General features: G+C 37.1%; 1 protein-coding gene across 1 annotated transcript in view; it reads left to right on the forward strand.

Annotated features, from left to right (window-relative positions):
* The window catches only part of MAN1A1 (mannosidase alpha class 1A member 1), a 692509-nt gene that overhangs the window by 503555 nt on the left and 161212 nt on the right, over positions 1–27742 (forward strand). The window contains exon 6 of the mRNA XM_053710788.1: positions 26004–26127. Within this exon, the coding sequence (XP_053566763.1) occupies positions 26004–26127 (124 nt within the window). The remainder of the gene's footprint in view (positions 1–26003; positions 26128–27742) is intronic.

Raw genomic sequence — 27742 nt, forward strand, 5'->3', positions numbered from 1 at the left:
GCGATATGCAAGCGCAATTCTTAATGTATCAAAAGGTATACTTTATTCACCCCTACTTTTGGAAATGTACCCTTTTTTTTTTCTTAAATCTTAAAGTTGCGTATATCACTGTGATATTGATAGTCTAGTAAGACATTTAATAAATACATCTTACTATCCTTAGGAGATGAGCACAAATAAGATTTTTAAAACTATACAGTATATCAGCTAATAATTACAATATGATGGTGGTTGTTTATGAATTGCAATCTTACACTTATTTCTTTACTATGTATTCTCAAGATAATCTTTTATTTTCATATATCATATCTCATATTTACTGTTTAATAAACCTTTATCTCCACAAATTCTTTGTAAAGACTACTTGCTTACATGATCTGTGTACTGACTTGTTTACATGTATGTGGGGGTGTTTTAATGCTATATAATCTGTAATGTTCGTAAAGACATTGTACTATAAAATGGTTTCTCTTTAAAGGGACATGAAACACATTATTTTCACTACCTCCTTTGTTAATGAGTTCCAGAATTTTATTGCTCTTACAGTGAAAAAAACGTTTCCGTTGCGGAAGATTAAATCTCCTTTACTCCAGCCTTAAATTGTGACCTCTTGTCACAAACAATTTTCTTGGAATAAACAGAGCTTCTTATATAAAGTAATCATGTCACCTCTCAAGCACCTTTTTTCTAGAGAGAACAGACCCAGTTTGGCTAGCCTCTCCTCATAGCTTAATTGATCCATTCCTCTTATTAGCTTTGTGGCCCTTCTCTGAACTTTTTCTAGTTCTGCAATATCTTTTTTTGAGATCGGTCCCCAGAACTGCACTCCATACTCAAGGTGAGGTCTTACCAGGGATTTATATAGTGAGAGAATTATGCTTTCCTCCCTTGTATCAATGCCTCTTTTAATACATGCTAGTATCTTATTAGTCTTTGAAGCCCCTGTCCTGCATTGGGCACCCTTCTTTAGCTTGTTATCTATTACTACTCCCAAATCCCTTTCCTCCTCCGTTTGGCTAAGTCTTGTCCCATTTAAATAATACATTGCCTGCTTATTTTTACTTCCAAAATGTAGAACCTTGCATTTTCCCGTATTAAATCTAATTTTCTATTTACCTGTCCATACTTCTAATTTTTGCAGATCCCTTTGTAACAAAGGTCATCCTGCATTGACCTAATGACCTTACTTATCTTAGTATCCTCTGCATAAATAGAGATTTTGCTATTTAATCCTTGCTCCAAGTCATTTATAAAAATATTGAAAAAAACAGGGCCTAGTACTGATCCTTGGAGGTAAATTGGAAAGTTTTATAAAATTGTATGCTCTATCTAAATCCAGAAATAAACATTTTGGGTTTAATGTCCCTTTAATGTGTCCTCAGTGACTCACTATAGTAGCTGCAGAGTATATAATGTATGGAAAATTGTTCATTTGTTTATTTTTGTATATGAAATAGATGTTTTTCCTCCTTGAAGCCTCAATCCATTGAGTGTATACTTCCTAATCTTATCTATCTCTCTATACTCATAGGCCGCCTTATCTTATCTTCTATACACAATGGTCAATACTTGGGTACTAAAATTGTCCTTTCTGATTGCTCTATCTTTTTAAATCCCCACTTGTAACTTAATTACTACTTGCTGTTAACATACTAAAGTACTCCTATTGTCAGCAAAGTTGATGGTTTCAACAGGCAAAAGCAACTTTTTTAAATGACAAAACAATGGTAAATGAGCTATTTGTAAACAATTTGATACATTCCAGTGGGCAAAATGGAAAGCACTAAAGTAGAGAAAAAATTACAATGTTTATTTATCACCTTGAATTTTTCACTCTTTGCTATTTCATTGTGTGTATGTAAATGCTGCCTTACAACCTGTAATGTCTGGTGAAGAATGTTATCACTGACTCAACAAAGGGCAAGCGTTATCGTCCACATTTGTTGCCCATAAAATACCCAGTAGCAACTGTTACAGGAAGGAAAGGCAGAATAATAAACCTGGAAGAGGTTCCCTGACTTGCAGATCTATGTCCAGCCAGTATAAGCAGAGAAAGACAAAGAACTAAGCTGCAAAAAATAAGGGGTAAAAGTAGCAGAATGTAGCATGAAGCAAAGGAATTAAACAGAGATTAAAAACTTTAAGATTATAATCTATAATATTGAATTATGTGTATTTAAAAAAAAATGTCATATACTTTAATATCTTTTGCCCCTTTTCTTTTCATTTTAAAATTGCGGGTTTTCTAGTTCTGACAGAGAACACCACAGACTACACATGCCTTACCCTATTACGGGGTCGATTTATCAAAGCCTTCAGCAGGCATCGCCCCACCCCACGACTGTAGATTCTCACAAGAGAACCTGCAGTCCGTATTTAACAAGCAGTGGTCATCAGTCCGCTGCTTCCCTAACCTTTGATCACCTCTTAGGTGGCGAATTTCAATTTCCCCGGTCTCATCCGACCGGGTAGATTGACTGCTCCTGCCCGTGTGATTGGCTATGCGCAGGCAGGGGGCGGGGATTGCATGTGAGTGCCAAATAGCGCTCGTGTGCAAAGCGGAATGAACTTTGTTTCTTGTTTTTAAAATTTTACTGACATTCAGTAAACAAGTATTTATGTTAGTTATACAAGACAGTACTAATCTAAATATAAGCATAAATTATTTCTTTTTTGTGTCAATTCGTATTACAAGTCCTGCAAAGTACTTGCAATTAATGCATTATCCACACATAGGAGTGCATACAAAGGAAATACAGTACAGTTATAAAATAACAATTACAATTTTAATTTTCTCTGAAGAAGGTGATTAGGGCTTTACTTGTTGATCTAGTAGAAGAGAGCAAGAAGGTGGAATAAATATGGGGAAATGATAAAGTAACAGCAGAGGAGAGATTTGTTTTGTGCAATGTATTATTCATTCTGGCTCTCACAGCGATTAGGAATTGAGGTTACTGATGTTTGTGGCTTAGCTGTTGTCTAATAGGAATTGAGTATTGTTTGTAGGGAAAATTTGTGATTGTTAATGAATGTTTTGTTTGTTGTCTCATTAACTGAACGTTAGTCTTAATTAGCTCTATATGAAAGAGCAATAATAGGAAATAATGTTAGAAATGGGGTAATGATGTTCCTGTTGTATATGATTGTATTTGCTGTGATATACCATTTAGTTATGGAGCCTATACCATTGATTACATACACATTATATCACAGGTTCAAAGTATATTGATGATCAAATTCTGCAGTTTATTTTCTGATTTACATTTAAACAAAGCAGACTAAGCTGGCCAGTTCATTCCCAGATATCCAAAGTCAAGTGATGTATTAACAGATACATATTTCCCCACTGGCCTTATCTTATATGATAAACTCCTCTATTAGGTTGAATTTGGCTGACTTTTAAATGGCATACAACCCTTGAGTTAGTTTCCAGAAACTCGCATAAATGTCCTGACTGAATAAAGCAAAAGATGAATTGGTTATACACTCCAGAATCGCAATAAGACTGGAATCATATGCTGCTCGATCTTGGATCATTTAACCCCTTCACTTGTGCAGAATAAGGGAGGATTTTTAGCATTTTTCCTATCACTCAATTTAAACTGAAATTGTCTTTTATGTACCTATATTTTATTTATATATATCTAAAATATTGTTTTTAATATTAAATATAGTAGATTTGCATAATCAACAAATATACATTATAAAGACAATGCAATAGCACTTAGGGGTGGATTTATCAATGTGCGGGCAGACATGATCCGCTGTAGTGGATTATGTCCGCCACACATTGATAAATGCTGACACCATACGCTGTTGGCATTTATCATTGCACAAGCATTTCTAGTGAAATGCTTGTGCAATGCCGCCCCCTGCACATTCACTGCCAATAGCAGGCGGTGTTAATCAACCCGATCGTATCTGATTGGGCTGATTGCTGTCCGCCACCTCAGAGGTGGCGGACGAGTTAAGGAGCAGCGGTTAAGGACCGCTACTTATTAACTTACATTTCTGGCGAGCCGGAAAGTACGGGGGTAGATAGCAGCATCCGCTGCTTGGTAAATCTACCCCTTAGTCTGAACTTCAAATAAGTAGTAGATTTTTTTTTCTTATCAAATTTGTCTATTGCCACTCCTCCTGTATCATGTGACAGCCATAGGCCAATCACAAATGCATATACATATATTTCTTTCATGTAATTAGCAAGAGTCCATGAGCTAGTGACGTATGGGATATACATTCCTACCAGGAGGGGCAAAGTTTCCCAAACCTTAAAATGCCTATAAATACACCCCTCACCACACCCACAATTCAGTTTTACAAACTTTGCCTCCGATGGAGGTGGTGAAGTAAGTTTGTGCTAGATTCTACGTTGATATGCGCTCCGCAGCAAGTTGGAGCCCGGTTTTCCTCTCAGCGTGCAGTGAATGTCAGAGGGATGTGAGGAGAGTATTGCCTATTTGAATGCAGTGATCTCCTTCTAAGGGGTCTATTTCATAGGTTCTCTGTTATCGGTCGTAGAGATTCATCTCTTACCTCCCTTTTCAGATCGACGATATACTCTTATATATACCATTACCTCTGCTGATTCTCGTTTCAGTACTGGTTTGGCTATCTGCTATATGTAGATGAGTGTCCTGGGGTAAGTAAGTCTTATTTTCTGTGACACTCCTAGCTATGGTTGGGCACTTTGTTTATAAAGTTCTAAATATATGTATTCAAACATTTATTTGCCTTGACTCAGAATGTTCAACTTTCCTTATTTTTCAGACAGTCAGTTTCATATTTGGGATAATGCATTTTAATTTAACATTTTTTACCTTAAAATTTGACTTTTTCCCTGTGGGCTGTTAGGCTCGCGGGGGCTGAAAATGCTTCATTTTATTGCGTCATTCTTGGCGCGGACTTTTTTGGCACAAAAATTCTATTTCCGTTTCCGGCGTCATACGTGTCGCCGGAAGTTGCGTCATTCTTTGACGTTATTTTGCGTCAAAAATGTCGGCGTTCCGGATGTGGCGTCATTTTTGGCGCCAAAAAGCATTTAGGCGCCAAATAATGTGGGCGTCTTATTTGGCGCGAAAAAATATGGGCGTCACTTTTGTCTCCACATTATTTAAGTCTCATTTTTTATTGCTTCTGGTTGCTAGAAGCTTGTTCTTTGGCATTTTTTCCCATTCCTGAAACTGTCATTTAAGGAATTTGATCAATTTTGCTTTATATGTTGTTTTTTTCTTTTACATATTGCAAGATGTTCCACGTTGCAACTGAGTCAGAAGATACTTCAGGAAAATCACTGCACAGTGCTGGAGCTACCAAGCTAAGTGTATCTGCTATAAACTTTTGGTATCTGTTTCTCCAGCTGTTATTTGTATTGCATGTCATGTCAAACTTATTAATGCAGATAAAATTTCCTTTAGTACTGTTACATTACCTGTTGCTGTTCCGTCAACATCTAATTTTCAGAGTGTTCCTGATAACATAAGAGATTTTATTTTTTAAATCCATTAAGAAGGCTATGTCTGTTATTTCTCCTTCTAGTATACATAAAAGTCTTTTAAAACTTCTCTTTTTTCAGATGAATTTTTAAATGAACATCATCATTCTGATACTGATAATGGTTCTTCTGGTTCAGAGGTTTCTGTCTCAGAGGTTGATGCTGATAAATCTTTGTATTTGTTCAAGATGGAATTTACTCGTTCTTTACTTAAAGAAGTGTTATTTGCATTAGAAATAGAGGATTCTGGTCCTCTTGATACTAAATGTAAACGTTTAAATAAGGTTTTTAGATCTCCTGTAGTTATTCCAGAAGTGTTTTATCTCCCTGATGCTATTTCTGAAGTAATTTCCAGGGAATGGAATAATTTGGGTAATTTATTTACTCATTCTAGACGTTTAAGCAAATTATATCCTGTGCCATCTGACAGATTAGAGTTTTTTGGGACAAAAATCCCTAAGGTTATGGGGCTGTCTCTACTCCTGCTAATGTACTACTATTCCTACGGCAGATAGTACTTCATTTAAGGATCCTTTAGATAGGAAAACTGAATCCTTTCTAAGAAAAGCTTACTTATGTTCAGGTAATCTTCTTAGACCTGCTATATTTTTAGCGGATGTTGCTGCAGCTTCAACTTTTTGGTTAGAAGCTTTAGCGCAACAAGTAACAGATCATAATTTTATAGCATTATTATTATTCTATAACATGCTAATAATTTTATTGTTGATACCATCTTTTGATATCATTAGAGTTGATGTCAGGTATATGTCTCTAGCTATTTTAGCTAGAAAAGCTTTATGGATTAAACTTGGAATGCTGACATGTCTTCTAAGTCAACTTTGCTTTCCCTTTCTTTCCAGGGTAAATAATCATTTTCGTTCCTTTCCTCACAAGGAACAAAAGCCTGATCCTTCATCCTCAGGAGCGGTATCAGTTTGGAAACTATTTCCAGTTTGGAATATATCCAAGCCTTATAGAAACCTATAGCCAGCTCCTAAGTACCTATGAAGGTGCGGCCCTTATTCCAGCTCAGCTGGTATGGGGCAGATTACGTTTTCTTCAAAGAAATTTGGATCAATTCCGTTCTTAATCTCTGGTTTCAGAAACATTGTTTCAGAAAGGTACAGAATTGGCTTCAAGTTAAGGCCTCCTGCTAAGAGATTCTTTTCTTTCCCGTGTCCCAGTTAACACAGCAAAGGCTCAGCATTTCTGAAATGTGTTTCAGATCTAGAGTTGGCTGGAGTATTTATGCCAGTTCCAGTTCTGGAACAGGGGCTGGGGTTTTATTTTATCTCTTCATTGTACCAAAGAAGGTCAATTCCTTCAGACCAGTTCCGGATCTATCATTATTGAATCGTTATGTTAGGATACCAACATTCAAGATGGTTACTGTAGGACTATCCTGCCTTTTGCTTAGCAAGGGCATTATATGTCTACAATAGATTTACAGGATGTGTATCTGCATATTCCGATTCATCCAGATCACTTTTAGTGTCTGAGATTCTCTTTTTAGACAAGCATTACCAGTTTTGTGGCTCTACCGTTTGGCCTAGCCTCAGTTCCAAGAATTTTTTTCAAAGGTTCTCGGTGCCCTTCTTTCTGTAATCAGAGAATAGGGTTTTGGTATTTCCTTATTTGGACGATATCTTGGTACTTGCTCAGTCTTCTCATTTTCGAAGAATCTCATACGAATCGACTTGTGTTGTTTCTTCAAGTTCATGGTTGGAGGATCAATTTACCAATCAGTTCATTGATTCCTCAGACAAGGGTAACCTTTTTAGGTTTCTAGATAGATTCAGTGTCTATGACTCTGTCCTTGTCAGACAAGAGAAGTTTAACATTGATATCAGCTTGTCAAAACCTTCAGTCACATTCATTCCCTTTGGTAGCCTTATGCATGGAAATGTTGGGTCTTAGGACTGCCGCATCAGATGCGATCTCCTTTGCTCGTTTTCACATGCGACCTCTTCAGCTCTGTATGCTGAACCAATGGTGCAGGGATTACTCAAAGATATCTCAATTAATATCTTTAAACCGATTTTACAACACTCTCTGACATGGTGGACAGATCACCATCGTTTAGTTCAGGGGGCTTCTTTGTTCTTCCGACCTGGACTATAATCTCAACAGATGCAAGTCTTACAGGTTGGGGAGCTGTGTGGGGGTATCTGACGGCACAAGGGGTTTGGGAATCTCAGGAGGTGAGATTTCCGATCAATATTTTGGAACTCCGTGCAATTTTCAGAGCTCTTCAGTCTTGGCCTCTTCTGAAGAGAGAGTTGTTCATTTGTTTTCAGATAGACAATGTCACAACTGTGGCATACATCAATCATCAAGGAGGGACTCACAGTCCTCTGGCTATGAAAGAAGTATCTCGAATTTTGGTTTGGGCGGAATCCAGCTCCTGTCTAATCTCTGCGGTTCATATCCCAGGTATGGACAATTGGAAAGCGGATTATCTCAGTCGCCAAACGTTGCATCCGGGCGAATGGTCTCTTCACCCAGAGGTATTTCTTCAGATTGTTCAAATGTGGGAACTTCCAGAAATAGATCTGATGGCTTCTCATCTAAACAAGAAACTTCCCAGGTATCTGTCCAGATCCCGGGATCCTCAGGCGGAGGCAGTGGATGCATTATCACTTCCTTGGAAGTATCATCCTGCCTATATCTTTCCGCCTCTAGTTCTTCTTCCAAGAGTAATCTCCAAGATTCTGAAGGAATGCTCGTTTATTCTGCTGGTAGCTCCGGCATGGCCTCACAGGTTTTGGTATGCGGATCTTGTCCGGATGGCCTCTTGCCAACCGTGGACTCTTCCGTTAAGACCAGACCTTTTGTCTCAAGGTCCTTTTTTCCATCAGGATCTGAAATCCTTAAATTTAAAGGTATGGAGATTGAACGCTTGATTCTTGGTCAAAGAGGTTTCTCTGACTCTGTGATTAATACTATGTTACAGGCTCGTAAATCTGTATCCAGAGAGATATATTATAGAGTCTGGAAGACTTATATTTCTTGGTGTCTTTCTCATCATTTTTCTTGGCATTCTTTTAGAATACCGAGAATATTAGTTTCTTCAGGATGGTTTAGATAAGGGTTTGTCCGCAAGTTCCTTGAAAGGTCAAATCTCTGCTCTTTCTGTTCTTTTTCACAGAAAGATTGCTATTCTTCCTGATATTCATTGTTTTGTACAAGCTTTGGTTCATATAAAACCTGTCATTAAGTCAATTTCTCCTCCTTGGAGTTTGAATTTGGTTCTGGGGGCTCTTCAAGCTCCTCCATTTGAACCTATGCATTCATTGGATATTAAATTACTTTCTTGGAAAGTTTTGTTCCTTTTGGCCATCTCTTCTGCCAGAAGAGTTTCTGAATTATCTGCTCTTTCTTGTGAGTCTCCTTTTCTGATTTTTCATCAGGATAAGGCGGTGTTGCGAACTTCTTTTGAATTTTTACCTAAGTTGTGAATTCCAACAACATTAGTAGAGACATTGTGGTTCCTTCATTATGTCTTAATCCTAAGAATTCTAAGGAGAAATCGTTGCATTCTTTGGATGTTATTAGAGCTTTGAAATATTTGTTATCTTTTCCGGTTTTAGAAAGGTCAGAAAACTTCTGCCATTTCTTTGGCATCTTGGTTGAAATCTTTAATTCATCTTGCCTATGTTGAGTCGGGTAAGACTCCGCCTCATAGGATTACAGCTCATTCTACTAGGTCAGTTTCTACTTCCTGGGCGTTTAGGAATGAAGCTTCGGTTGATCAGATTTGCAAAGCGGCAACTTGGTCCTCTTTGCATACTTTTACCAAATTCTACCATTTTGTTGTATTTTCTTCTTCTGAAGCAGTTTTTGGTAGAAAAGTACTTCAGGCAGCGGTTTCAGTTTGAATCTTCTGCTTATGTTTTTCATTAAACTTTATTTTGGGTGTGGATTATTTTCAGCAGGAATTGGCTGTCTTTATTTTATCCCTCCCTCTCTAGTGACTCTTGTGTGGAAAGATCCACATCTTGGGTAGTCATTATCCCATACGTCACTAGCTCATGGACTCTTGCTAATTACATGAAAGAAAACATAATTTATGTAAGAACTTACCTGATAAATTCATTTCTTTCATATTAGCAAGAGTCCATGAGGCCCGCCCTTTTTTTGTGGTGGTTATGATTTTTTTGTATAAAGCACAATTATTCCAATTCCTTATTTTATATGCTTTCGCACTTTTTTCTTATCACCCCACTTCTTGGCTATTCGTTAAACTGAATTGTGGGTGTGGTGAGGGGTGTATTTATAGGCATTTTAAGGTTTGGGAAACTTTGCCCCTCCTGGTAGGAATGTATATCCCATACGTCACTAGCTCATGGACTCTTGCTAATATGAAAGAAATGAATTTATCAGGTAAGTTCTTACATAAATTATGTTTTTGTGAATTCTTGCACATGTTCAGTGGAGCTGGTGACTCATAAAAGTGTAAATATGGAAAGACAATGCACATTTTGTTAATGTAAGTAAATTGGAAATTTTTTTAAAAATTGCATGCACTATCTAAATCATGAAAGTTTTTAATTTTGACTTGTGTCCCTTTAAGTCACTGGTTTTCATACCTGTCCTCGGGCCTCCCCAACAGGCCAGGTTTTCAGGATTACCTAGGATGAGAGCAGGTAGAATAACATGTTTACTAATCGGCTGATAATTTCACCTGTGCTCCAGTTCAGATATCCTCAAAATGTGACCTGTTAGGGAGGCCCGAGGACAGGTTTGAAATGAGTGCTTTAAATAGACAACACAAGGTATTGATCTTGGCCCATTTTGGTATATTTCATACCACCATTTCACCACCAAATGCGATCATAAAAAAAAAGTTATCTTTTTCACAAACTTTTGTCAATCTCACTGAAATTATTTAAATACTAAACGTTACGATCATGACATAAATTATTATAAAAGCTTCCCTGGAATCCCCTTTGTTCAGAAATAGCAGACATGCATTGCTTTGCCATTGGTTTTTGGTAATTAGTAGGCTGGTAATTGCAGACGTGCACCACACTTCTGAAATTCCCGGCAGTGAAAGGGTTAATTTGTTCAGTGTAGTAATCCCTCCTCAACCCTACCATAACCCTCCCAAACAACTTTCTAACCCTCCCCCTCCCACTATTGGCGGCCATCTTCAGTACTGGCAGCTGTCTGCCAGTACCCAATTTATAGTTTTGTTTTCTATATATATATATATATATATATTTTTATTTTTTTATGTAGTGTTGTGGCCCCCATCTCAACCTTTTTTTCTGTAGTGCAGCACCCCATCCATCCCTCCCTTTCCCTTCAAAATATTTTTTCTGCAGTGTAGGGTCTCTCCCTCCCCCTCCGCCGCTGGGTCGTACACTTGGTTCCCACACCTCCCGCCAGCACAAACAGATTGTTACAGACAGTGACACAGACTGATCGTGCTCCGTTGCCATATGAAGACAGATGCAAAGAGAAAAAAAGAGGGCACCATATGAAGACAGATGCCTGCAGTTCTGGAAGAACAGCTTTTGGCTGTCACTATAATGCTCGTGGTATATTCCACTATCAGACCAAACTTTACCAGTAGTCGTCTTATCCGGCGTCAAGCTGAGAAAGTTTGCAAAATGAGGTAAGCGGTACTCACAGTAGGCAGGGTAGTTTTTAGCGGTAACAGGAAGGTAATCCAGCGGAATGGCAGTTCAAGGATAAACCAATAGAAGGACAGGAAACAGGACCAAAGGAAAACCAGTAATATAACAGTTCAGGGATAAAGCAATAGAGTGGTCAGGCAGGCAGAGTTCGTTACCAGTATAACAATACAATAGTTTAAGGGTTAAGCAGGCAGAGGGGTCAGACAGGCAGAGTTCAGCAACAATATGACAATCCAGTACTTTATGGGTTAAGCAAGCAGAGTAGTCAGATAGGCAGAGTTCAGTATATTTATGGCAATCCAGCACATACAGAGAATAGCACCCAGGAGCACACACAGTAACACCTATACTTGGGCAGTGATAGGTAGCAAGTGAGCAACTTACATAGGTTCAGGATTCGCGTCACAGGAGATCCTGACTGGCACACAGGAGCCGACTTCCTTCCTAGCAACGGCTAGAGCAGCAAGCGCTGCGTCCCTGGCAACAGCCACAGCGGCGTGACAGTCACTTGACAACCGAGACTGCTGGAGCTTCATGAAGCTGGATCTACATTATGCAGTACGAAGGTCTGTGTACCGCATGGCATAGATCTACGTCCGTTAGGCTGAAGGCAGTAGCGAACCTTCTTAACAGAGGGCCCTAGTGCAAAATATTTTTTGGGAACTCCGTAGTAGTATAATGTTTTGAGGATAGATAGGTAGATAGATCAGCAACATGCACTAATTAAAGGTTCCCCTGCAATAGGATTGTACACATTCTGCACACACCGATGTATAGAAGGGCTGCCCTGGTGCCACTGCACCTGCTGCACCAATGGCAGTTCTGGCCATGGCTTAATGGTTTAAAAATACATGTTTAAATTCACAAAATTTACAAAATGAAACAATGGTCCGGCAATTTTGGTTGTAGCCTTGCAAAAAGAAATTACCATTTTTAGAAAAAAGATTTTCTCTAAAGAATAGACTGTTTTCAAGCAAATGTCAATGTTTTATATGTCTTAAAAGTAGTAATTGTCATTGTTATGATCTAAATATATTTTTTCTGCTGGTTGCTTTTAGCTGCACATTCCCCTTATTCTGCCATTATTTTTTTTATTTTTTTTAGAGTTCAGTGCCAGTTACTAAGTTTGACAGCTTTCTGATTTGATTTTGCTGTTGTGTCTTGATTTTTATTTTGTGTTCAATGGCAAAAGTTGCCATTCACTGAGGTTAATTTAGGAAGCCAGTTTTTCAAATGAAAACCATGAGCAAAAGTGAAAACAAATTCTGATTACAAAGATTGCTGCCAACATAGTCCAAATGGCATTAGCTATTTCAGCCTCCTCTCAGCTGCTAAGATTATACATGTTTGTAAATAAAGCGACAATGGTGCCAGCTCAGACACGTTTAGGTTATATGACCATCTGAGCCCCCTCTATCCTTCCCAGATAACTGCCAGAGGCTTGAAATACAGCAGATAAAACAAAGAGACATGCCAGAGAAGTTTGCAAATCTTGTCTTTATGTAAAAACTTATTAATAGAAGAACCCTGCAGCATTTCCTATCTTACTGTAGCTAAACGCATCCAGCAGTGTCTAGTTGGTTGTTTTTTTCTTCACTTTAAGACATTGGCCATAATACTTTTTGACTATAACTATTGGTAGAAATAATGGCTTTGGTACATTAAAGTTTGTTTGAAAATAATGCATGGCTTCTAGCGCAGGTGAATATTGACCAGTTGGGCATTTAGTCAGACACAGGGCTCAACGCTATGAGGGGACCACAACTTTTTTGTAAATAAGAACTTTGCATAAATAAGAATAACACTAAATGACATCAGTAGATTCCAGTGACCTTTATCACAAGCAGGTGGATGCTGTCTCAGGGTCATCACCTGTAGGAGAAGTTCTCGTGTATATCTCAGCTGCCATTGAAATATGATTTTTCTAGGCAGTTTTCCTTTGTAACTTTGCTTTGATACATTCTAATTTATGGATGAAATGGAATTAACTAATCAATGAAGTTTCCTTAATCAATACACAATTATTTGTTTTTATTTTTGGCAAGGCACTAGAAATATTTGTCTTACAGATATCAAATCTAGGTGTATGGCTTGTACAGGCCATGTGTGCATAAATATGTAAAACCGCATAAAGTTGCTGTGACTGTTAAATGATCATGTTAATTATAGAGAACATATAGACTTGCTGTTCATTGAGACAAAATTCAATAATGCACTTGGTGATAAAGATCATTTTAAACTACACGTGGTTTGCATCAGTTGCAGTTTAGTTATTACTGAGCAAGTAATAAGCTTAAACTGGCTATGGTTGAATAGCTCATAGATGCAGAAATAATCAATTGATTGGCTGAATAAAAGAAGCAAGCTAGTTTTAAGTTAATGCAGTATTTTGTTTATGTAATGGTTAAAAACAGCTACATTTTAAGGTGGTTTTTAAATTTACAGAAGACAAGTGCGATGGTGCTTAGCAAGTAATTCATTCATTAGAGAAAGTTAGTAGTAATGTTATATTAGCTGAGACTCTCTGACTTGTTTTTTTGCATGTTCTATATATTTAGTATATTTGGAAAAATATCATATCGCCAAGCTGTAAATTTCCATGAAGCAGTGAAAATATTTTAACTGATATCGGACAACACTTATAGTCCTGTGTATAAACTCTTATACCCCTGTGTATACTGTGTATTCAAAAATAATGAGACTCTGAGAAATATAGTCCAAATTCTAACATACTCTTGAGACATAAAGTCTAGTCTTCTGTTTAGCACAGAAAACAACTGTGTGTATCCTTGTGTGACTTTGAAGATTTTCAACAAACTTCTTCTCTGTTTGTCGTTTACTCTGGACAGAGGAGGGGTCAAAAGGCTTCGGCTACCTCTCTCTCTTTTTGGCTTCGTAGCATAATACGTTTAGCCTATGAGACTGCTGGACAGCAGCCTCCTGAAAGAATTACAGCTCATTCCACTAGAGCTGTGGCTTCCACCTGGGCCTTTAAGAATGAGGCCTCTGTTGAACAGATTTGCAAGGCTGCAACTTGGTCTTCACTTCATACTTTTTCCAAATTTTACAAATTTGACACTTTCGCTTCTTCGGAGGCTGGTTTTGGGAGAAAGGTTCTACAGGCAGTGGTTCCTTCTGTTTAATGTTCCTGCCTTGTCCCTCCCATCATCCGTGAACTTAGCTTTGGTATTGGTATCCCATAAGTAATGGATGACCCGTGGACTGAACACACTTAACAAGAGAAAACATAATTTATGCTTACCTGATAAATTTATTTCTCTTGTAGTGTGTTCAGTCCACGGCCCGCCCTGTCTTTTTTTGAGGCAGGTTCTAAATTTTAAAATTATAACTCCAGTCACCACTGCACCTTATAGTTTCTCCTTTCTCGTCTTGTTTTGGTCGAATGACTGGATATGACATGTGAGGGGAGGAGCTATATAGCAGCTCTGCTTGGATGATCCTCTTGCAACTTCCTGTTGGGAAGGAGAATATATCCCATAAGTAATGGATGACCCGTGGACTGAACACACAAGAGAAATAAATTTATCAGGTAAGCATAAATTATGTTTTTTACTTGGATTGAAAAAGAATTTTCAGCAATTGAACTTTTGTTTCTTTAACATTAACACTTTTTCTGTCATTTATTAAGGTTAACCAATTTCACATTTGACACCAGAATTTATTAATTTATTACTTTATCATGTAAATTAATATTTTACCATTTCACAAGTTTTTACTCATTCCTGAGAGTCCACTTATTATTCATACACCTTTCAAAACCAAAAAAAAAAAATTTCTAAAATTTTTTCACATTATAAACATTTCTCTACTAATTCCCTTATTTTCACTAGTCATTTTTAGTGTGCCACCTCCTGGGTGTTTTATCACCATTACTTTTCACTTTTGTGAGATACTGTATATGTATGTGTGTGTATATATATATATATATATATATATCTATCTATATATATATATATGTGTGTGTGTGTATATATATATATATATATATATATATATATATATATATATATATATATATATATATATATATATATATATAGCTATCTCTCTAAAAATGTAATGTTGCTTGTATATAACTATTGGTTTAATTACTGGAAAGAGTTTAAACACTTCCTTAAAGTCGGCTTCAGAACAGCATTGCAATACTGGTACCTATGAAATTCTTTTCCGTTTCCGGCGTCATACGTGTCGCCGGAAGTTGCGTCATTTTTGACGTTATTTTGCGCCAAAAATGTCGGCGTTCCGGATGTGGCGTCATTTTTGGCGCCAAAAGCATTTAGGCGCCAAATAATGTGGGCGTCTTATTTGGCGCTAAAAAATATGGGCGTCGCTTTTGTCTCCACATTATTTCAGTCTCATTTTTCATTTGCTTCTGGTTGCTAGAAGCTTGATGTTTGGCATTTTTTTCCCATTCCTGAAACTGTCTTATAAGGAATTTGATCTATTTTGCTTTATATGTTGTTTTTTCTCTTACATATTGCAAGATGTCTCACGTTGCATCTGAGCCAGAAGATACTACAGGAAAACCACTGCCTGCTGGATCTACCAAAGCTAAGTGTATCTGCTGTAAACTTTTGGTAGCTATTCCTCCAGCTGTTGTTTGTAATAATTGTCATGACAAACTTGTTAAAGCAGATAATATTTCCTTTAGTGATGTACCATTGCCTGTTGCAGTTCCCTCAACATCTAAGGTGCAGAATGTTCCTGATAACATAAGAGATTTTGTTTCTGAATCCATAAAGAAGGCTTTGTCTGTTATTTCTCCTTCTAGTAAACGTAAAAAGTCTTTTAAATCTTCTCTCTCTACAGATGAATTTTTAAATGAACACCATCATTCTGATTCTTTGGACTCTTCTGGTTCAGAGGATTCTATCTCAGAGATTGATGCTGATAAATCTTCATATTTATTTAAGATGGAATTTATTCGCTCTTTACTTAAAGAAGTACTAATTGCTTTAGAAATAGAGGATTCTAGTCCTCTTGATACTAATTCTATACGTTTGGATAAGGTTTTTAAAGCTCCTGCGGTTATTCCAGAAGTCTTTCCTGTTCCTAATGCTATTTCTGCAGTAATTTCCAAGGAATGGGATAAATTGGGTAATTCATTTACTCCTTCTAAACGTTTTAAGCAATTATATCCTGTTCCGCCTGACAGGTTAGAATTTTGGGACAAAATCCCTAAAGTTGATGGGGCTATTTCTACCCTTGCTAAACGTACTACCATTCCTACGTCAGATGGTACCTCGTTTAAGGATCCTTTAGATAGAAAAATTGAATCTTTTCTAAGAAAAGCTTATCTATGTTCAGGTAATCTTCTTAGACCTGCTATATCATTGGCTGATGTTGCTGCAGCTTCAACTTTTTGGTTGGAAACTCTAGCGCAACAAGTAACAAATCGTGATTCTCATGATATTATTATTCTTCTCCAGCATGCTAATAATTTCATCTGTGATGCCATTTTTGATATTATTAGAGTTGATGTTAGGTTTATGTCTCTGGCTATCTTAGCCAGAAGAGCTTTATGGCTTAAGACCTGGAATGCTGATATGGCTTCTAAATCAACTCTACTTTCCATTTCTTTCCAGGGAAACAAATTATTTGGTTCTCAGTTGGATTCTATTATTTCAACTGTTACTGGTGGGAAAGGAACTTTTTTACCACAGGATAAAAAGTCTAAAGGTAAAAACAGGGCTAACAATCGTTTTCGTTCCTTTCGTTTCAACAAAGAACAAAAGCCTGATCCTTCGTCCTCAGGAGCAGTTTCAGTTTGGAAACCATCTCCAGTCTGGAATAAATCCAAGCCTGCTAGAAAGACAAAGCCTGCTTCTAAGTTCACATGAAGGTACGGCCCTCATTCCAGTTCAGCTGGTAGGGGGCAGGTTACGTTTTTTCAAAGAAATTTGGATCAATTCTGTTCACAATCTTTGGATTCAGAACATTGTTTCAGAAGGGTACAGAATTGGTTTCAAGATGAGACCTCCTGCAAAGAGATTTTTTCTTTCCCATGTCCCAGTAAATCCAGTGAAAGCTCAAGCATTTCTGAATTGTGTTTCAGATCTAGAGTTGGCTGGAGTAATTATGCCAGTTCCAGTTCCGGAACAGGGGATGGGGTTTTATTCAAATCTCTTCATTGTACCAAAGAAGGAGAATTCCTTCAGACCAGTTCTGGATCTAAAATTATTGAATCGTTATGTAAGGATACCAACGTTCAAGATGGTAACTGTAAGGACTATATTGCCTTTTGTTCAGCAAGGGAATTATATGTCCACAATAGATTTACAGGATGCATATCTGCATATTCCGATTCATCCAGATCATTATCAGTTCCTGAGATTCTCTTTTCTAGACAAGCATTACCAATTTGTGGCTCTACCGTTTGGCCTTGCTACAGCTCCAAGAATTTTCACAAAGATTCTCGGTGCCCTTCTGTCTGTAATCAGAGAACAGGGTATTGTGGTATTTCCTTATTTGGATGATATCTTGGTACTTGCTCAGTCTTTACATTTAGCAGAGTCTCATACGAATCGACTTGTGTTGTTTCTTCAAGATCATGGTTGGAGGATCAATTTACCAAAAAGTTCTTTGATTCCTCAAACAAGGGTAACCTTTCTGGGTTTCCAGATAGATTCAGTGTCCATGACTCTGTCTTTAACAGACAAGAGACGTCTAAAATTGATTACAGCCTGTCGAAACCTTCAGTCTCAATCATTCCCTTCGGTAGCCTTATGCATGGAAATTCTAGGTCTTATGACTGCTGCATCGGACGCGATCCCCTTTGCTCGTTTTCACATGCGACCTCTTCAGCTCTGTATGCTGAACCAATGGTGCAGGGATTACACGAAGATATATCAATTAATATCTTTAAAACCGATTGTTCGGCACTCTCTAACGTGGTGGACAGATCACCTTCGTTTAATTCAGGGGGCTTCTTTTGTTCTTCCGACCTGGACTGTAATTTCAACAGATGCAAGTCTCACAGGTTGGGGAGCTGTGTGGGGATCTCTGACGGCACAAGGAGTTTGGGAATCTCAGGAGGTGAGATTACCGATCAATATCTTGGAACTCCGTGCAGTTTTCAGAGCTCTTCAGTTTTGGCCTCTTCTGAAGAGAGAATCGTTCATTTGTTTTCAGACAGACAATGTCACAACTGTGGCATACATCAATCATCAAGGAGGGACTCACAGTCCTCTGGCTATGAAAGAAGTATCTCGAATTTTGGTTTGGGCGGAATCCAGCTCCTGTCTAATCTCTGCGGTTCATATCCCAGGTGTAGACAATTGGGAAGCGGATTATCTCAGTCGCCAAACGTTGCATCCGGGCGAATGGTCTCTTCACCCAGAGGTATTTCTTCAGATTGTTCAAATGTGGGGGCTCCCAGAGATAGATCTGATGGCCTCTCATCTAAACAAGAAACTTCCCAGGTATCTGTCCAGATCCCGGGATCCTCAGGCGGAGGCAGTGGATGCATTATCACTTCCTTGGAAGTATCATCCTGCCTATATCTTTCCGCCTCTAGTTCTTCTTCCAAGAGTAATCTCCAAGATTCTGAGGGAATGCTCGTTTGTTCTGCTAATAGCTCCGGCATGGCCTCACAGGTTTTGGTATGCGGATCTTGTCCGGATGGCATCTTGCCAACCATGGACTCTTCCGTTAAGACCAGACCTTCTGTCACAAGGTCCTTTTTTCCATCCGGATCTGAAATCCTTAAATTTAAAGGTATGGAGATTGAACGCTTGATTCTTGGTCATAGAGGTTTCTCTGACTCCGTGATTAATACTATGTTACAGGCTCGTAAATCTGTATCTCGAGAGATATATTATAGAGTCTGGAAGACTTATATTTCTTGGTGTCTTTCTCATCATTTTTCTTGGCATTCTTTTAGAATACCGAGAATTTTACAGTTTCTTCAGGATGGTTTAGATAAGGGTTTGTCCGCAAGTTCTTTGAAAGGACAAATCTCCGCTCTTTCTGTTCTTTTTCACAGAAAGATTGCTATTCTTCCTGATATTCATTGTTTTGTACAAGCTTTGGTTCGTATAAAACCTGTCATTAAGTCAATTTCTCCTCCATGGAGTTTGAATTTGGTTCTGGGAGCTCTTCAAGCTCCTCCGTTTGAACCTATGCATTCATTGGACATTAAATTACTTTCTTGGAAAGTTTTGTTCCTTTTGGCCATCTCTTCTGCTAGAAGAGTTTCTGAATTATCTGCTCTTTCTTGTGAGTCTCCTTTTCTGATTTTTCATCAGGATAAGGCGGTGTTGCGAACTTCTTTTGAATTTTTACCTAAAGTTGTGAATTCCAACAACATTAGTAGAGAAATTGTGGTTCCTTCATTATGTCCTAATCCTAAGAATTCTAAGGAGAAATCGTTGCATTCTTTGGATGTTGTTAGAGCTTTGAAATATTATGTTCAAGCTACGAAATCTTTCCGTAAGACTTCTAGTCTATTTGTTATCTTTTCCGGTTCTAGGAAAGGCCAGAAAGCTTCTGCCATTTCTTTGGCATCTTGGTTGAAATCTTTAATTCATCTTGCCTATGTTGAGTCGGGTAAAATTCCGCCTCAGAGAATTACAGCTCATTCTACTAGGTCAGTATCTACTTCCTGGGCGTTTAGGAATGAAGCTTCGGTTGACCAGATCTGCAAAGCAGCAACTTGGTCCTCTTTGCATACTTTTACTAAATTCTACCATTTTGACGTATTTTCTTCTTCTGAAGCAGTTTTTGGTAGAAAAGTTCTTCAGGCAGCGGTTTCAGTTTGAATCTTCTGCTTATGTTTTTTGTTAAACTTTATTTTGGGTGTGGATTATTTTCAGCAGGAATTGGCTGTCTTTATTTTATCCCTCCCTCTCTAGTGACTCTTGTGTGGAAAGATCCACATCTTGGGTAGTCATTATCCCATACGTCACTAGCTCATGGACTCTTGTTAATTACATGAAAGAAAACATAATTTATGTAAGAACTTACCTGATAAATTCATTTCTTTTATATTAACAAGAGTCCATGAGGCCCACCCTTTTTTGTGGTGGTTATGATTTTTTTGTATAAAGCACAATTATTCCAATTCCTTATTTTATATGCTTCGCACTTTTTTTCTTATCACCCCACTTCTTGGCTATTCGTTAAACTGATTTGTGGGTGTGGTGAGGGGTGTATTTATAGGCATTTTAAGGTTTGGGAAACTTTGCCCCTCCTGGTAGGAATGTATATCCCATACGTCACTAGCTCATGGACTCTTGTTAATATGAAAGAAATGAATTTATCAGGTAAGTTCTTACATAAATTATGTTTTTTTGAGCAATAAAATTTATATGTTACTCTGCTAATATTCTTCAAATTTGACTTTCTTGTAAACCACTAGTTTTGCACTTACATTTCTATTTGCTTTCAAAATGTTTTTTTGTAATTATATATTGTTTTACAAAGATGCAATTTTAGCTCTATAAACAGTCATTACGTATGCAAAATGTCTAAATGCGTGCAGTCAGTGTTTAGTCTCATAGGATCATATTTACTAAACTAAATGAAATAGAAAAAGCCAAGTAGAATTCACAATTCTTTAAAAGCATCATCATGATCACTGTCTTAAAGGTTGTGGTTTTGGTTGAGATATTGATGTTCTCTTCAGCGATTCTCAGGAGTCTTCGTTTGGGTATATTTTGTGCTATACTGTAATCTGGCTGCATTCTGTAACACAGACAGATTAGTTATGTCTGTAAAGTTGCCATTCACTCCAAAAATATCACTGGGTTTGCAGCTGCTTGACTCACATTTTTAACTATTGTGTTTTAAAGGCTTAAATTAACGTTAAAGGGACAGGAAATCCAAATATTTTCTTTATTTATGTAATTTTAAACAACTTTCTAATTTATTTCTATTATCTAATTTGCTTCATTCTCCTGATATACTTTGCTGAAAAGCATATCTAGATAGGCTCAGTAGCTGCTGATTGGTTGCTGCACATAGATGCCTTGTGTGATTGACTTACCCATGTGCATTGCTATTTCTTCAACAAAGAAATATCTAAATAATGAAGCAAATTAGATAATAGAAGTAAATTGAAATGTTGTTTAAAATTGTATTCTCTACTTGAATCATTAAATAATTTTTTTTTGTTTAATGTCCCTTTAAACTCAAAACACATATGAAAACAATTGAAGTATAAAAAATATTTTACAGGAAAAAAGGCACATAAAATAATTGCTCTTCCTACCAGAGTTTTAATATTCAATTTGTCCCAATCTATATATTTATTTTTTTGCGTGTAAATGACAAAATATATATTTATTTATTTTTCAAAATCTTTATTGAGTAACATATCATCATTAAATACAATATAGAATAGTTGTAATTACATACGCAACGTTGTAATAGTGGTGTCTTTTCCATGTACATGGTATACAATTGAATTTTACAAAAATTTGTTGTGAGTATATTTTCCACTAAATGTACAATTTTAGGTTGCATAAGTAAGTTATATGAACAAGATGAGAGAGAAATAAAATCAATAAATCAAAAAAGACACGGTATACAAAAACAAGTGTGGTTCCTGCAGAGAAAAAACTATTGTGTCATTCAATGTCAGGCTTCTAGGATGACCTTCTGTCAGGATTAGGGTGTTGATATAAAGCTTCGGGTCTGCTAGTTAAGGGTGGTCAGTGGTTTTGAGTTTGGAGGGGGTATGGCAGGGTGTTAGTCTTGGGTGTGGGGGGTTTCTGACTGAGGTATTCTTCCCACAAGAAGCAGATCGAATGATAATCGGCTATCTGCTTGTTGTGAGCATAACAGTATTTTTCCAGTTGGAGGGATTGGGTGGTTGTTGCTCTCCAGACATGGATAGATGGGAGAGTGTTACATTTCCAGTTTTTGGGAATTAGTCGTTTTGCAGAGTTTGTCATGATGGTCAGTAGAGCTAGGCGAAGTTTACATGTTATTTTGGTGAATTTATTAAAGATGAAAAACCAAATGTCGGGCTTTAAGCTTTTGGATAGGACCTTTTCGAACTCAACTCTGATGGCTTCCCAATATGTCTGAGCTATTGGTCATGTCCACCAAATATGCGTGGGGGTGCCAATATTTTGGCAACCTCTCCAGCATTCCGGTGAGTGTGTAGGGAAAATGGTGTGTAGTCGGTGGGGAGTGTAGTACCATCTATATAGCAGCTTAACATTCATTTCCATTATGTAAATGGACGAAGAGGATTTTGTCATGTAGGAGAAGATTTTTTGCCATTCTTTTAGGGTTTGAGAGGTGCCGATCTCAACTTCCTATTGTTGTGTGAATGAGGGGATTGACATGTTTGGTTGCATGAGTAATTGGTATGTAAAAAATAGAAAGCCCTTGTGAAGGGTGCCATGAATACAGCTACTCTCAAAGTTAGTTGGAGAGCGGAAAAGTTGTGGCTTTTGAGGGTGTTTGGAGAGGAAATCCGCTAGTTGATGGTATCTGAACCATTCTATGTATATTCTGTCTAAGATGGGGGTGAGCTCGGTTAGGGGTTTGATTTTTCCGTTCTGGATGATTACTAGGCAGGGAGTTTGCAATGTGGGGTGTTTGGGTTATTTGGGTGGAGAATGGAACTGGGGAATCTGGATTTTCGCAAAGGGGTGTCATCGGGGAAGGTAAAGTTTAGATGTGGTTATACTGTTTGATGGATGTGTCCCACAGTTTTAAAGTTTCTCTGGTGGTTGTTGGTAGACATGCGGGCAAATTTCTTTTGGTGGGAGGTAGCCAGCATTTGCTGCCTAGGTGTGAAGTGCGGGATAATGAGTGCTCTAAGAGAACCCATTCTTTGTGTGCTGAGTGTCTGCACCAGTGTATTATTCTGGTGTAGAAGCAGGCGAGTCTGTAGTGGATAAGGTTTGGGATCCCGAGGCCACCCAATTCTTTGGGCGATATAGGGTGGCGGTAGCAATCCGAGGTCTTTTATGTTGCCATATATATATATGAGATGAGGGACTTTTGGAGATTGTGTATGACTGTATTAGGGTTTGGGATTGGCAGAGTTTGGAAAAGGTATAATAGCTTGGGGAGAAGAATCATTTTAACCGAGTTAATCCTGCCTAACCATGAGATCGGTTTATTGCTCCAAGATCGCAACATAGTTTGTATTGTTTCAGTTATGACTTTGTAGTTGGTGTTGAGTGTTACTTTTGTGTATGGGGAAATATAGACTCCGAGATATTTTATGGAGCGGGGCTGGATGCGGAAGTGTGCGAATGTTTGTATCGCGGCGAGTTCATCTGTTTGTAGCCCAAGTGAGAGTAGTTCTGATTTAGTAATGTTTATTTTGAAATTGGAAAAGATACCGTAGGTGTATAGTGCCTGAATAAGGGGAGGTAGTGAGTCGCGAGGTCGTGTTAGTGTGAGGAATAGGTCATCAGCGTAAAGAGTAGCTTTGTATTCCTGGCTGGTGATTGTGAACCCTTGTATATCTGTGTTGTGTCTAATATGTGAGCTTGATGGGTGGGATAGGGCGTCATTTAATTTTATTTTGGCTTGAGGGGTGTTATAAAGGGAGAAAACCTGTGAAGGTTGGGTCGAAGCCGAATTGTGCGAGTGTCGCTTGCAGAAATTGCCAGTTTAGCCTGTCAAAGGCTTTTTCTGCGTCCATGGAGATGAACACGGAGGGTATATGGTTGTTGACTGCATGTTCCATTAATAGTAAGATTTTAGTCGTGTTGTCTTTAGCCTAAGTGGAGTGAAACCAGCCTGATTAATATGAATGATTGACGAGAGTATGGAGTTAATGCGGGTAGCTAATATTTTAGCGTAAAGTTTGACGTCTATGTTGAGGAGGGAGATTGGGCAGAAGTTAGCGGGTGTAGTGGGAGGCTTGCCTGGTTTCGGGATCACTACTACCTGTGCTTCTAGCATGTATTGGGGGAATGGATTAGTGTCTGTAACCTCATTGAATAGTTGAGTAAGGTATGGAGAAAGTTGGGAGGAGAATGTGTGGTTATACTTTCCAGTGAAGCCATTCCCATTGTTAAGTGATGTAATGGCCGTTAGGAGCTCAATCTGGGTAATGGGGTTGTTGAGGGTTTTGAGTTGATCAGGTGTTATGCTGGGCAATTGCGCACTGGCGATATAAGAAATCAGGTCTGGGGAAGGGCCTTGAGAGGGTGTGTCTTTTTGAATGTTGTAAAGAGTGAAATAATGACCATGAAAGGATTGTAAGATATCTTTAGTGGATTTTAAAGTGTGGGGGCGGTTGGGTGTTTGTAATTCGTTAATGTATGATTTTAATCTCTCTTTTTTTTCAGGGCTCTTGCTAAAAGCTTGCCAAATCTATTGCTTTCATAAAAGAACATACTGTTGGTTTTTGTGCGAAGCGTCTGGTATTCTATGTGTTATAAACCGTCTAATGCCTGTCTGGCGTCCCAATCTATGTTCTTAATAATACATTTCAAGCTAATTTGAAGAGAGTTTCATGTATTTGTACCTTTATGTATACAAAATAGTCCCTTCTGCCTGATGTATAGAACTCGTATAAAAGTCCTACAGAATGTAGATTTTGCTTTAGTTGTCCATAACCAATCAGAAATGGGTTTTGCCTTTTGCACACATGCTTTAAAGCCGTAGTGCAGTTTTTTCTAGCTATCATTTACCTTGAAAATACTGTAATAAAACATTCCTTCTTCCCTACCATTATATTACATATTTTTTCTAAGGATAGCATTTTTTGACGTAGTGCAGTCAATTAGAGTGTGACAATTTCTAATCTGTGTGTGCCAGTTTCACACTAAAAAAAATATACTGAAAAAGCAAAATGCCTCTGCCTAATAAATGTATTCGGGTTAACCTGTAGTCATAATTTTCTTATATGTAACTAGACTTAAAGGGACATTAAACCCAAATGGTTTTTTTTTCATCAATTGGAAAGAGCATTCAATTTTAAACAACTTTCTAATTTCCTTCATTCTCTATGATATACTTTGCTGAAAAGCATATCTAGATAGGCTCAGTAGCTGCTGATTGGTAGCTGCACATAGATGCCTTGTGTGATTGGCTCACCCATGTGCAATGCTATTTCTTCCACAAAGGATATGTAATTAATTAAGCAAATTAGATAAAAGTAAATTGGAATGTTGTTTAAAATTGTATTCTTTATCTGAATAATGAGAGAAAAATTTTGGGTTTAATGTCTGTTTAACTTGAGTCAAAAGAAATCATTTTTAAAATTTTCAGTTATTAAAAAAAAAAAAACCATATTATCAAATAAAACAACATTGTTTTGGTCCGTGAGCCCTCTTTATTTTTGTTAATTTCTAGTAAGAGCATATTTATAGAAAAGGATTATCAATATTTTAAAGAATAAGCTACTGTTGACTTAGTGAGACCATTAGCAATGTATAATTTTTTAGCGGTTGTATGCTAAATAAGTTTATTTATGAGGGTTGAACGCTACATACAGTAGTTTATTAGATGACCTCCATTGACCTGTCATGTCATGGTCCAATAGTAAATTAAATGTCCTCCAGCATTATAAAGATAATTATGTAGTCTTTCTCTTTGTACCCTTAATTACTTCGCAATGTTACATGTTTTTCCTATAATTTGAATACCAGTAATTATGGTATTAATTATTTTGGGGGGATTTATAAAACCTTTATTTTATAATAAATTCTCACCAGTAGTTGCAATTATATAACTTTTTTTTTTTTTTTTTTTTAAAGTGATCATTTGACTATAGATTTTGATTTTAAAAAAACATTTCAATATTTCTTAATAGAACTTTATTTAAAAAAATATATATTTTGTTGACAAACTGACAAATGTAGCCAATGATTACTATGTAAAATAACTGTTTTATAAGCTAACTTAGTCTAATCTTTGTCTTTATCTAGTGGCATTGGTCGCAACTGGCCATGGGCATCAGGAGGAAGCAGTATCCTGGCTGAATTTGGAACTCTGCATTTGGAGTTTATCCATTTAAGTCAAGTATCTGGGAATCCAGTTTTTGCTGAAAAGGTTAGCTTGATTTAGATAAATTACTTAATTTTATATGTGTTTGTGAATGCTACATTTCCACCTTTGGGAAGAAATGATTTACTTTTTTACTATATACATAGATAGAACACAATTTTTTTTAGCTATTTTATCTATCGTTACCCACTACTCATGTATAGTTTCTAGAGTTGATTCAAATGCAATTGGTCCTTTTGGTTCTTGAGTAACATTTAATACATTAAAGTAATGGTAAACCTTCCCCTTTGTGTTAAAAGGCAATATTTTAGATGGAGTTTAATTCATCAGTTCTAACGCAGATTCGCTTTAACTTGCTTTTTAAATTTAGATATGAAATTCAGATTCCCAGTGCTCCAGCCTCCCTCATCAAAAGTAATTTTTTGGTGAGCTAATGGTTTGAACTGTTATCAGATCAGCGCTTAAGCTACAATAAAAGTCCTGTACGGCTAGAGTGCTGATTGGAGAACAGTTCAAACCTTAAGCTCACAACAAAAATTACGTTTGTAGTGGGTGGGTTGAATCTCATAACTACACTAAAAAGTAAGTTATAGCGCATCTTCATTACAACTGATGAATTAAATGCCATCTAACAAATTGCTAACATTCCAAATCTGTTTATCCAAAGGGGTTGTGGAGTTATAAAATCATGATTAGAATAAAATATACTATTTTAAAGAAGAATTACACATTAAATATGTTCTTCATAGATAAAACATTTAGATCTAAAATACAATTATAAATCTATCGCCAAATCATTATTTCTTTAAGTTATAAATGAATATAACTTAGGATTAGTCAGAATTTAGTTAGTAATGGGTTAATGCTTTTTTTAGGACACTGTATGTAAAACTGTGACATGTACATTCAGTTGCTGTTGTCAATCAAAACACTGCTACTTACTGCTAGCTATAAAATTATTATTATTAACTCCCTAATAGACTGACTGCACATAAACAAGTTAAAATAGTATTTTCTATATGTCAGCCAAAATTATAAAGTCTTTTAAGGAAGTTAAAATATATAAAGATAGCCTTTCATTTATGGTATGCTTTAATTTGATTGGCTTAAAATGTGTATATAAGCTTTGAATTTGTATGAAGCTATTGTTATCTGTTACCTTCAGATCTCAAGGTATGTATTAATCTTGTTGTGATTAATAAATGATTTATGTCAACTAATATTTGATAGATATGAGTATTAATTTAGTCTGTTAGATAACCCAGATTGAATATTTGTCTATAGCTAGTTTTTATATAGCCAAGGCATATTATAGTCATATTAAAGAATAATTCGTACAGCATCTCTTTTTCTATCCTCTTGCGAGAATCATCACCTGTTGCTAAACACTCACATTTAGTGACACAGCCCTAGACTGAGGAATACGACGGGGGTTACCATCAATTTAAAACTAACAGGAGCTCACAAATGCGGTCACAATCTGAGCCAGCTTTTTCAAGCCTTTGTTTATGAGCAATGTATTCATCTGAAGATGTGCATATAACTTTGGCAGCTGTGTCACTATATGCCATGTTATTTTAGAAAAGGCTAGATATTTTATCACAAGGTTGGTGTTTATCCATGATAAATGGAGGACAATAAGAATTTTTAAATGTCTTTG

Source organism: Bombina bombina, chromosome 4 (genome assembly GCF_027579735.1).
Source record: "Bombina bombina isolate aBomBom1 chromosome 4, aBomBom1.pri, whole genome shotgun sequence".
NCBI classification, from domain to species: domain Eukaryota; kingdom Metazoa; phylum Chordata; class Amphibia; order Anura; family Bombinatoridae; genus Bombina; species Bombina bombina.